The 13,453-nt window shown below is 45.6% G+C and overlaps 1 protein-coding gene across 1 annotated transcript in view; it reads right to left on the bottom strand.

The window, feature by feature from the left end:
* The window catches only part of cmtm8b (CKLF-like MARVEL transmembrane domain containing 8b), a 25,746-nt gene extending 13,067 nt beyond the window's left edge, over positions 1 to 12,679 (bottom strand). The window contains exons 1-2 of the mRNA XM_030359223.1: positions 12,670 to 12,679; positions 12,037 to 12,149 (exon numbers count right to left, since the gene is read on the bottom strand). Coding sequence (XP_030215083.1) covers positions 12,037 to 12,149; positions 12,670 to 12,679 — 123 coding nt within the window. The remainder of the gene's footprint in view (positions 1 to 12,036; positions 12,150 to 12,669) is intronic.
* Between the last annotated feature and the right edge of the window lie 774 nt (positions 12,680 to 13,453).

Genomic DNA, 13,453 nt, shown 5'->3' with positions numbered 1-13,453 from the left:
ATCGATATTGTTCTAATCCAACGAATACATCGTTTTAGAAAAGCTGCAGTGGGTGTCATGTATGTCTCAAGGTTAAACCCCTGTTAGGTAACATTCCGTCAAATAAAGGAGTGGACCTCTGATGAGGTCTTTCGGTCATTCGTAGACCGTACGATAGCATGTTGGCTCCAGGTTTTGTGCAGTAGCCCAGTGTAACCACTCACAGACCCAGTGTCCCTGGCTTCTATTTTAAAGAGTGGAGTCGGACGCCTTCGCACAGGGGGTTGGCATCAGTGGTTGGCTATTTTTCCGTCTACAGATAAGGTCGTTATCGTACGTGCTCCCATACTTGCCCCGGGTCAAGACCAAGCACCATTACAGCACTTTGATAATGTGGCTGCTAAAGTGGGAGTGTGTGTGTGTGTGTGTGTGTGTGTGTGTGTGTGTGTGTGTGTGTGTGTGTGTGTGTGTGTGTGTGTGTGTGTGTGTGTGTCTCTGTAGAGATGGAAAATGTGTGTGTGTGTGTGTGTGTGTGTCTGGTGTGTGTGTGTGAGTGTACGTGTGTCTGTATGTGTTTCATGGCGGTCCGTTCTGTCTTATCACACACACCACTGGACAGCAGAGTCTGCACTGCACTGATAAAAAGCAGACATACACACACACACACTGTCTCACACACACACACACACACACACATACACACACACACACACACACACACACACACACACACACACACACACACACACACACACACACACACACACACGCACACGCACACAAACCACTTGACATTCTTAACCATAAATACGTGCGTTCAACAAGGCCAAAGTTTGGATCCCTTTGCCCCTCTGTTCTATTCTTGCCACGCCGCTGGTGTGTGTATCCAAACAGAAATTTGTACTTCCTACTCTCTGTCTATCGGCCATTCTGTCTGTCTGCCTCGCTGTCCGTCTTTCCGTTTGCAGTGTTTGGGTTAACCCCACTAATCGCCATAGGAACCGTGTGCGTGGGCGTCGATGACGTCACTTTGGGTCCGCTTCCCGCCCTGCGCGGTTCACGCACGCCGACTATAAATGAGGTCTGAGCCCTCTCATCTTTTTTTGTGTCTCATCAGCGCTACAAGTTAGTGATTCAAGGTGAACCCGATAAGGTTTGCCCTTCCAATATTAGCAAGGAAATACCTCATGATACGCGTGGGCATTGGTCCGCCTATATGCTAGTGTGCGCGCTGTGTTCATGTGAGGCCACTTATGTAAAAAGGTTAAAGCTTTGTGAAGCCTTAAAAGCAACGTCGCAGCGAAGGCCGTCATTATATACACAAACGTTGTGAAACGTAGAATTATAAAAGTTTCTCACATTATAACAGAGAAAATAGAGACCAAAGAAAACCAAAACAACATAACAATGCATTATTTCACATGAGGTCAAATCGAATTTAAAATACTTGTCGATTCCAGGTTCAGCATTAAAACACAACACAGGCTCATCACAGTATAGAGCCCACATGCACACTGCATGGTTAGCCCAGGGCCTAGCTGCCGCTTCTGAGCCCACGTCATTGGTCGGATGGTATAGGCCTCCATGTCCTACTCCGTTCCATCAGTCATAGTCCCAGCATACCATCGAGGAGGACAAAGGACTCCACCAAGGGCACCGGTGGTCGAGGCAAGGATCACAAGAAGGGGAACAGTAGTATTGGAACGCCCCCGGAAGAGCCAGGTTAAACGATTTATATACCATCAAAAATAATGAATAGGAAGTGGATTTATTTAAAGGAGAAATACCTCAAAAGAAGGATCAAAGCATGGAGAACAAAAACAGTAGAAATATTGTGTTTTTGAATTGAATGAGTGTCTTGCAAAAAGTGCCTCAAAAAATATTTCTCACAAAGAGGAAGCCAATCACAGTAACCATTGTTTGTTTACTCGTCGGTTGCACCCTGCCAGAGGTCAGACCGATGACCATTTGAACCCAAGGAGACGTAAATCGTCGCCACACATACATGGACGACACTAGAAGGCATGAGACCAAACCCACTCGTCTCGTCGATACCAAGTTGCAACCCCACCTTCCCTCCGCCCCCCCACCTCTCCCACGCAGAAGAGGAGACGGACAGAGACACAGGATGGATGAAGCAAAATCGAGAGCTTGGAGGAGGAGGAGGAGGAGGACAGAGAGGAGGGCGATGGAGGAAGCGTGCAGGGGTCGAATTAGATGGCTGTTCCTAAGGGAGGAATTGGTGGTGGTGGTGGTGATGGTGGTTGTGGTAGTGGGGGATTCAGGAGGACACATAAGTGAGGAGGAGGAAAACGTTGAGGGGGAGGCTAGGTTGAGAGGAGGAGAGATTGCGGAGTGGAGCAGAAGGAGAGATGATAGATAGAGATACAGCCCAGAGCAGCGAGTGGCAATCTGATTATATGGAGGAAGAGGAGGGAAATGATTATGCCATCGAACCTGGAACATGCAAGTGAAGTAGAAGCAGAAGATAGTCCTGGTACTTGTGTGTGGGTGTGTGTGTGTGTGTGTGTGTGTGTGTGTGTAGTTTGTGTAGTGTGTGTGTGTGTGTGAGCTCGCTAAGAGTTTAATCGAGGGTTAATATTGCTGGCTCTCCATGGTAATTCCAGCCAGTCAATTTTCTAAAGGCCATCGGTGTGGGAGATCAGCCATTCACACGCAGCGACTGGCATGTCGCTAAATGTCACAAGCATCACTGTGGCCTGTGTGTGTAGCTCGCTAGCTATTTCCTGGGTCTGGGTCTGTGTGTCTGTGGGAATTTCCAAAATTACCCTCCCTATGCGGTCTTCATATTTTATCCTCATTGTTTGATACATAAGCCCTGTACGTAAATCTGATATTTACGTATTTTTACCTACGTGCATTGCATTCCTCTGGGAAAAATAAATACGAAAATCAAATAATATAATAATAATATCGTGAAAATACATTTTCCTGTTTTTTGCATCTTTCCTAACATGATATGTATCTTCTGATTCCAAGAAAATGGCCAAACCATTTAAATCCCAAATTAATGCAAATCCTAAATGAGTCGAAAATAATATACTAATACTTCTGTCATATATTATAATTTCACAATACAGATGAAACTAGTATTATCAGCATAACTACTATAATAACAGTATCTAATGCATTTTTTGCCACTAACAATAAATAATATTGCTTTAAACATCTTCACCTTATAAGAATATGAACAATATGCATTCATATTATACATCCGAATACATCACACTTTTTTGTTCTTTCACTTTAATAATAAAAGCCATGATTACTTCGGTCAAATAAAACCATCAAACCTGGGAAACAGTTTCTAAAATGACCCCGAGGTAACACTGAAACCACCACCACGGCACGACATTAGACACCACAAACTCAAAGAGCTAAACTAATTTAAATTAATTCCCCAATATAAAGTGTAAAAGGCATTTATTTTAGCGTTTATGGCTGTTTCAGCGAGTCGAGTGAGCGCTGGTCGGCAGACCTTGTGGACAGGAGGGAGCAGAGCTTGGAGGGGCTGAGATGAGATAAGAGGAGATAAGATGTGTTTTATTGGTCCCCTTGAGGAGGACAGCGTGGGTCAGTCACCCAAACCCATCCCTCAAATGTCCTCCACGGCCTGCAGGGAGCAGCCTGGCCTTCCCCAGCCCCTGCTCTCTGACCGGAGCCCCCTACCGCCATTGCCGGTCCCTCACTTTAATATGAGCCGTGTAGGTCAGTTGACGGGCCCCGGAGCGGGAAGAACGAGACCATGACAAGAAGAAACAACAGCAAGGACAAGGAGAAGGGAGATAAATGTTTTCTTTACCAAAAGAAAATTTACAAATCAGAACCCAAACAAGTAACAGAAACAGATACACCTCGATCAGATACCCCCCGATCAGATACCCCCCGATCAGATACCCCCCGATCAAATGCCCCCTTGATCAGACGTCCCACCCCCTTCCGTCTCTCGGCGATATCCGAAATTTGAAGCCTCCCGCTCCAGGTGTGAGAATGGGAACGCTAGAGAACCATGTTACCCGGTTAATGGGGACCACCGGACCACCAAAGGCCGTCTTCCTCCACCTCCTCCCTCTGAGGTCCCGGCTGACAGTCTTTGTGAAGTTGGATTTGTAGGTAGGATTGTGCAGCCAACAGCGGCGAGCCATTGCGTGACCTGGGAGATGGAAGTCCCAGGTCATGTCCCCTTGCGTGAGACGCTGTGTGAACCCCTCCATGTTTTAAGTCTCCGGCTAATGCAGGGGAGTTCTGCTGTTGTTTTCCCCCCCAATCGACTTCCATCAAGGGGTCGTGGATTATGAAGTTTTCCCGTTGAATAATTTCAGCATGTTCAATTAATGTTTCAAAAGTAAACGAAAAATGGATTCAAATTTGATACTCTGGTGTGAACTGCTGCACCCATAGAAGGACTCAGAATGGATCAGGATCAAACCTGGCATCAGCCCTGCTTTCCCACCAATCCCCTTCGGGTCCCATTCCACAGCAAGCTGATAGCTGATTGATAACAGTGGACGGCACTCGTTGCATTCTCGTGGTCGTGGATCAAATCAATCAGGCAATCAAGTCCAACAATCAATATTAACCAAATATCTTTTAAACATTACAAACGTAACTCACTCCACGTGCAATATCTACTTGTGTGATCTGAGAACTTTCAAACGGAGAGACGCATATTTTTGCAGAAAATCAGCGCGACAGCGCGCGATGCTAGCGTTGTTGTTAGCGCTGTGTTAGCGTTGTTGTTAGCGCTGTGTTAGCGCTGTTGTTAGCGCTGTGTTAGCGTCGCTATAGCCTCCTCCACCACTAATCCTGTCGGGCTGTGTGGCGTACCGGGTAATGCCCCATGACATGAGTAACTATAGACTTTAAACCCCCCCCCCCAAGCCAACTGAATGGCACTGGGGCTCCTTTCAGCACCACGCCCCAAAGGCTTGACCCCTGGGTGGGTGTGTGTACCTGGGCGGGGCTAGGGGAAGGGCCCTAAATGGGTTAACACTGCGCAGAACGTCCCCAAATGCTATTGTTCCCTCCAGCAGATCAATGGTTTCTCCTTCTCTGACATGGCTGACAATCTGTCTGCCTGTCTGCCTTGAAATGTCCACCTTTGTGTCGTTTCTGTGTCTGTCTGTCTGTCTGTCTGTCTGTCTGTCTATGTGCGTGCGTGCGTGCGTGCGTGCGTGTGTGTGTGTGTCTATTATACTGTGTGTTTGTGTTGGTGTCTGTACAATGTTTCTGCTTACTTAACTTATTCCTGTCTGCCTGCAGGATTGTATGTAGAAAACTGGCCATGTTTTTCAGGATGCTCATCTATATAAAAACATGATGATGATGCAGACGTTTCATTACGTTAGGTTTAGGATGACCAACTATGTTTTACAGGCTACATGGTTAAGCAGTGAGAAATGCACATATCTATCCAGATTCATTTCTGTTATTCTTGCAATAGAGTGTGAATGGCAGTTTATCATTCTATTAGCATACAAAAGATGCCAATTAATTAGAGCCAGCGAAAGCCTTCAATATGCCACCAAAAGTGGCACACAAAAAAAGTAGGAATTGTACATTTGGTAGGATGTAAGAAGGTCAAATTTTGTTCACATCAGATCAGTGAGTCATCTATTACTTACACTATTTCATCACAAATGACACAAATGACATGAGCTTGTTCAGTCCTCGGCAATTAGTAGCCTACAACACACTAAGACAAAATATTAATTAAAATCTGATAAGTACAACAGTTTAAGATGATCCACTGGTCTGTTTACATGTCCAATTACTTCTGCTTGGGAATATCTACAAATTAAAAAATAATTTGTAATTAAAAATGATTCACTTAAAATCTTCAAATCATCATCATAAATGAAGGGCTAGTACTTCTGTTAAGGGATGGGAGTGAATCACAAACTTGTCCCATCTTAGGGGCCGTGTGTGAAGTGACGGTTTGTTTCATGTTGCATCCATAGCCAAGGGATTGTGGAGAAAAAGGGGAATTCTGTCATTTGTATCAAACGACTTGCCCTGAACAATGGCAATTTAGCAAAATGTTTCGATCTATCCTTTGCTCTACATATATGTTCTGTAAAAATAAACCATGATATTGTTCTCATTTTCTGTAAGAGCAGTAAATATTGTTGTTTTTCTAACATTACCTTCTTGTAGGATAAACACCAAAAAGTTGTACTTTTCTAAACTCCCTTTTATTTTGTACCACAGTCTTGCAGAGTTTTATAGAATAAGAGGAAGTGGAAGAATGAGGAATTACTGTTTTATTTCCACAGCTGATGCTATTCTGATCCGAGTCACTACCCTTGCTCATAGATTACTACTTAACACATATGCAAACAACAGCTATCCTCTCTCTACACACACACACACACACACACACACACACACACACACACACACACACACACACACACACACACACACACACACACACACACACACACACACACACACACACACACACAGGTGGGCTGATCCGTCCAGTCTGCCAATTTATGGTGCCCTTGGTCCCCTCTCAGGGGGCACGAAGACATGGCTGCAGCCTCGCCAAGACTGGCACCGATCCCAACACACACACACGCACGCACGCACGCACGCACGCACGCACGCACGCACGCGCGCACGCATACTCTCACCCATGTGCTCACGCAGGCACACACGCACGCACACGTGCACACACACACACACACACACATACACAGACACACATGCACACACACAGCAGTGGCAGCGCCTGGAGCAACAGTATGAGTGGGAGTGTGTGTGTGTGTGTATGTGTGTGTGTGTGTGTGTGTGTATGTGTGTGTGTGTGTGTGTGTGTGTAGCTCTGCAGTGCCTCCATTTCCATCAACCTCAGGAGGCAAGACACTGAAGTTTTAGGGCAGAGGGCATGTGAAGAGTATTATGTGTGATTATATCACTGTGTGTGTGTGTGTGTGTGTGTGTGTGTGTGTGTGTGTGTGTGTGTGTGTGTGTGTGTGTGTGTGTGTGTGTGTGTGCGTGTGTATTTGTGTGTGTAAATGTTCGCTTTCAATATACTAGCTGGTAGAGATTGATTTGAATACATTGGTCCAGTTATCGAACATGTATCTGAAGCAACATCCATGCCTTGAAATACAGCCAGCAATCCATAATCTTCGCTCCATTCAGAACCATGTTAACATGCCAGTATTTTACAATCAATATTCTGGGAAACTAGAAGTTGGAGAAAAGCTGAGGAAGTTAGGGAGATAGGGAGGGAGAGAGAGAGAGAGAGAGAGAGAGAGAGAGAGAGAGAGAGAGAGAGAGAGAGAGAGAGAGAGAGAGAGAGAGAGAGAGAGAGAGAGAGAGAGAGAGAGAGAGAGAGAGAGAGAGAGAGAGAGAGGTAGAACGACGGAGTAAGAGAGATAGAGAGAATTCAGAAAGAGGCACGAGAGACTGTTAACATAGAGAGAGAGGGAGTGTGAGAGAGAGAGAGAGAGAGAGAGAGAGAGAGAGAGAGAGAGAGAGAGAGAGAGAGAGAGAGAGAGAGAGAGAGAGAGAGAGAGAGAGAGAGAGAGGGATTAATGTTGGCCAACATTTCCCTGGAGTGACTCAAAGGGCTTTGGCCAGACCTAGGTGTTTTCTGGACTAAATTGGCAGGATTGAGGAGCTGAAGGGGGACCAGGTTTCATCAGTCCAGGGACAATAGTTTGGAGGAAAACTCCCTGAACTAAAAGAAAATGGGATCTGCCGAAACTCACGGTTGGAGTTCAGCCAGTATTCTCTCATATGGTTTCTGTAGGGAAAGTTAGAACAGGTCAAAGGCATGGTGAAAGGCCCATGTCCGACCATACATACTTGTGACCTTCTAATAACCGATTAATGGATTGCTCATGGGAATCAAGGAAATTGAGAGATATTCGTAGAATGAATCTATAAGCAAATGGTTTTACATCAAACACTCATTTTATACGCACTTTTATATCAAACTATTATTTATTGTATATTATGATCGTATAACAGATACTGGAGTGAGGTAGATCGTAGATCGTACAACTGCTTTACATCCAGGGCAGTGTTAGACTTAGTATCAGGTGAGAATGCAGCCTAAATAGTCATACCACACTTTTTGTTGTGGGACAGCAACACAAAGACTATAGAATTAATATTTGGGTTGAACATAGAACACAAAACATCACAAACCCAACCAAAGTGTCTTATAAACTTGCAACATTGCAAAATTGACCTTCAGACACCAAGAAAAACTTTTATTGGTCTCATGTTATCTTTCAGAGACAGTGCATAGTTTGCTGGAATGGCTGTTTTCTTTCCCTGCTGTTTCCTATTCTTCTCCTATTGTCTTGTCTTCAGTCATTGTACAAGGCTTCTCCCTGCCACCTATGCAGATCGGGGGGGGGTTCAGAACGGACTGCTTATTGTTTTAAGATGTCGTGTGGTGTGTACACACATTTTAATAAGAGCGAATGAGACTCTTCCTCTCAGTCCCTTTCTGTGTGTGCGAGCGTGCGTTTGTATGTGCGCGTGCACGCGTGTCTGTGCGTAACTGAACGAGCGCGTGATGCGTTATCTGCCGAGATAAATATCTCTCTTGCTGAGCTCAGGGGTAGGGAGAGGCAAGACGGGGAGAGCTCGGTTATGAACGAGAGAGGAAAAGGCCTGACTGCGGTCTTCTCGGGCTGCCGCGGAGCCGGTGGCGGGCTGTAATTAGAGAGACAGAGAGACGGGCGCTGCTCAATTATTAACCGCGATCCTTCGTTAGCGAGGCATCGCGCGGGCCTCCGCTTCTCTTCGCCCGGACGCAGAAAAGTCTGTCGAGAAACTAGACTAAACTCACTAAACATGAGACAAAAAAAAATGATGTTACATTTTAATGCACGATGGCTCCGCCGTGTCCCCTCATTTGAATTTATGCTGTAAAGATTGTATGTTGTTTTTTTTTAATAACTTTTTACGCAGTTCCATAAAAAAACTTTTTTTTTTAACAGGACTTGCTCTCTTATCTGACTCTCACCCTCATTCTATCTGCTTTCAATGGTAATAGACGATAGCTCTTTGGTATTGCGTTTGCGTTTTGTACTTGCGACTGGTTTGTGGTTTCTGTGCCTCTCTCTTCTGGAGTTGACCTCTTGTGTTTTCCATGAGCCCGTTTCTAACGATCTGACCGACATGGGCTGCTCGCTCTGCCTGCTCTGCTGCTGCTGTGTGTGTGTGTGTGTGTGTGTGTGTGTGTGTGTGTGTGTGTGTGTGTGTGTGTGTGTGTGTGTGTGTGTGTGTGTGTGTGTGTGTGTGTGTGTGTGTGTGTGTGTGTGTGTGAGTGTGTGTGAGTGTGTGTGTGTGTGTGTGTGTCGGGGGTGTCTGTGTGTCTGTGTGTAAATGTGCATGTGTGTCTAAAAACACAGGAGTTCATGGCTCATCCTTAAATTGTTCATTAAAATGCATGTGTTTTGGAAGCAGGAATTGTTTATTTGTGTGTGTTGGTGTGTGTGTTTGTTCCTAGCCTGTTCCCATCGATGTTTACATAATTGATGAATATGATAATGACGCAAGCTGCCAGTGCACCGGTGTAGGTACCCACAACGTTGTGTGTGTGTGTGTTTGTGTGTGTGTGTTTACGGTTTATGTGTGTGAGGCTGCCCATGCGTGTGTGTGCATGTATGCATGTATATTCACAAGCACAAGTGTATGTTGTCTTGTGCACGCGCTGGTCTGTATTTGTGTGTTTGTCATAGGTTGTTCGATATCGATTGCACCCTTTGTGGGGCTATCATGGACCAAGCATGACAGTTGACAGAGACGCAGATCCGAGTGGACGCGCTCGAAGTCTATTTATTCAAGACCTTTAGGCTAGTTTACGCTAGTTAGAAAAACTGTTATTCACACACTTTGGCTCGCTGCCTCTCACTCAGACCTCACCCCCATAATCCCACCCCCGGCATGTGTGTGTGTGTGTGTGTGTGTGTGTGTGTGTGTGTGTATGTGTATGTGTGTGTGTGTGTGTGTGTGTGTGTGTGTGTGTGTGTGTGTGTGTGTGTGTGTGTGTGGCTGGCTGTTTGCCACATGCAGAATTGATGCCCTCAGCAGTGCCAGGGCTCTGTGCCACCTGTGCTCACTCTCCTGACACACACACACACGCACGCACGCACACACACACACACACACACACACACACACACACACACACACACACACACACACACACACACACACACAAAGACACACACACATACATAGACATGCACACATACAAAAACACACACAGACACACACACACACACACACACACACACACACACGCACACACACTCACACACACATAAAAACACATACACGCACACACAAGCACAAACGCATGACCCATAAACGCATGTGTGCACACACAAACATACACACACTCACACACATGTACACACATCCACACACACACACACAACTACACACAGACACACACCTAATCCCAACTCCACCTGTGTCTGATTTTCCGGTTATAAAAGACAAGGATGTCCTCTTGTCTCTTTTGAGGTTTTCATCCCAATTCTGATCTTGGGTTTTTCCCTTTTGTAATAGAGCACTTGGCTTAGTCTACCCCATGTGTGTGCAAGGGTTGCACTGAATGCATGGTTGCAACGAAGGCATGTGCAGGCATTGTATGCATAAACAAAACACTGAAAATATGTTGTGGTCTTGGCATATGTTAGGGTGCTACTTGACCGTTTCATCTCTGCGTCTAGTCACTCTAGTCGTGGTTATTATACAGTGTTAATGTAATGTTCAAGTCAACGTAATGTTCACATTTAAATAAAAAAAAGCCTTAAATATTTTAAGGATTATTCAGGGCAGGATTATTTTATATAGACTCCCACACTTTTGATTGACACCATCGGTGTTGTTGTATCATTTTGCTCCTCATTTTGTTCCCTGATCGCACTTCAAATATTGCCATAACTATAAATCCTATTATTGGCTGCTTAAAAATTCCACATTTTACAAACCACAGTTTACTTAGTTGAATTAAATTGAACGTGCCGTGTTTACCCTTGTTGTATTTGTTCAGGTGAGCAGACTTCCTCGGCGCAAAGTGAAACCGTGCAGAATAATTAAAGGAAATTGGTGAACTATGCGGTCTGACGCTATCAGGAACAATATTTGCGGTTTGAACCGGAATTACCTTTGGTCACACTGGCAGATGCCTATGCACACTGGAACTGCCGGGACTTTTTTTCTGCTGCTTAGATCCCACGATGCAGTAGAAATGGCTATGGTTAGATACGAGATCAGGGAAGATTACATTTGGGTGGAGGTCTTCAGGCCATAGTTTAGGGTGGTTATGGTCTGGGAGATCCGGGGCCACAGCGATGCTTCATGTCAATTACCGTCTGACATGTAATGAACACATTGGACGCGGGAGTGCCCATTGTTCGGGGTACCTTGTCTGTGCTGGATCAGGGCTAACAAGGTATATGGAGACCAGCTCGGATTGTACCTGCGTTCGATCAGGCCAGGTCAGGCACGCGTCTCTGTCGGATGTAAAAGGCCCTCGTGTCCACCTGAGACAAGTTACAAAGTTTATTTTGCAAACTTTTCTTGCCAGCTTTCGAGTTTTGCCCTTCGTGTCTGAACTGCGTGTTGGAACATCGTGTGAATTGATATTGTACTCATATAAATCAAACCAGCTGATTCACCACAGCCCCCCCCCCCCACCCCCCACTCTCACATCCACACAATCACTCACACAACCTACCGACGTGTGTGTGTGCGTGTGTGTGTGCGTGTGTGTGTGCGTGTGTGTGTGCGTGTGTGTGTGCGTGTGTGTGTGCGTGTGTGTTCTCGCACGGTTAGCTATTTAGGGGAACCAACTCACACCTGACCCCTTGGTTTGTTGGCAAAGGTTGAACATCCACACACCTAGAAGTGTGCGCGTGTGTGCTAGTGTGGGTCTGTGAGTGTGCGTGTGTACGTGCGTGTGTGCGTCTGTGTGTGTGTGTGTGTGTGTGTGTGTGTGTGTTTCTTGATTCTCCATTGTCCACATACATGGCTAGGCAGTCGCTTTCACACCTGCCCTCTCTCTATCGTGGCCTGGATGCCCCAGGTGCAGTAGTCTGGGCCGGCTGCCCCCAGGTGCACCGGTCTGGGCCGGGCGCCCCCCAGGTTGTCTGGGGTGGGCCGGCCTGGGAGGAGGTAGAAAGGGCCCCAACCCTGGGAGATGGGACCGGATCAGGTGTTGGCTGAGATCAGACAAGGTAGGGTTAACAAACAAACGGTAGTGTGAAGCAAGGGGGAGGGGGGGGGGAGAGAGGGGGGGGGGGGAGAGAGGGAGCGTGATGAGGGGAGAAAGGTACCAGGGACCCTCCATAGTTTCCGTTCAATGCCGCCTTTATGCGATTTATTGATTTTGTGTTGACCAGTTGAACAACATTCTGGATCGATGGTTGTTTGTTTGTGTGCTTGCTATCTATCTATCTATCTATCTATCTATCTATCTATCTATCTATCTATCTATCTATCTATCTATCTATCTATCTATCTATCTATCTATCTATCTATCTATCTATCTATCTATCTATCTATCTATCTATCTGTCTGTCTGTCTGTCTGTCTGTCTGTCTATATCGATCTATATATAAATCACTCTGTACAATAACATATTTATCTATATATTGCCTTTCAAAGGACCCATTGACACCTTACACAAAACCATATCGGAACATAGAAACATAGAAAATAGTGATAGTAAAGGTTGCAGAGGATTGCACCAATCGACCAGAGACCATAGGCTGTGGTGAACTGGTAAGTTTCCCATTGTTTTTCCCAAAGCGTCCAAAGAAACAGCACTGCGGATCTTTGCCGGAAGAGAATCCTCCGATTCTTGGACGTGGGGGGGGGGGGCAGATCTGATAGGTACTGGAGGGCAAGGCCATGGCGGGATTTGTCGGTGAGGAGGAGGATTTTGTAGGAGATGCTGGACTTGACTGGGAGGCAGTGAAGTATCTGTCTAGCTATCTGTCTTTCTGTCTGTCTTTCTGTCTGTCTTTCTTCCTGTCTGTCTATCTTTCTAACCTTACCTAGGTCTTATACAACTTGACAGAAAAGGCAGAATTTAAATTGTGTTCTTTCGTTTTAGCGACGATAGAACATAAAAAAAAATAGGGGCATTGAACAAAATAACATTTGGGGATCAAGTCGATTTTCCTAGCTAAAATCTGTTTGTTTCATTTCGCAGTTACTATTTTCAGTTGCGGATACGGTTGAAGGGTCAAACAACTTACCTGTATATTGAATAACTGTGTGTGTGTGTGTGTGTGTGTGTGTGTGTGTGTGTGTGTGTGTGTGTGTGTGTGTTTGTGTGTGTGTGTGTGTGTGTGTGTGTGTGTGTGTGTGTGTGTGTGTGTGTGTGTGTGTGTGTGTGTGTGTGTGTGTGTGTGTGTGTGTGTGTGGTTGGCTGTGTGTGTGTGTGTGTGTGGCTGGCTGTGTG

Source organism: Gadus morhua, chromosome 6 (genome assembly GCF_902167405.1).
Source record: "Gadus morhua chromosome 6, gadMor3.0, whole genome shotgun sequence".
Taxonomy (NCBI): domain Eukaryota; kingdom Metazoa; phylum Chordata; class Actinopteri; order Gadiformes; family Gadidae; genus Gadus; species Gadus morhua.
This window is presented reverse-complemented; position numbering and strand designations above follow the sequence as displayed.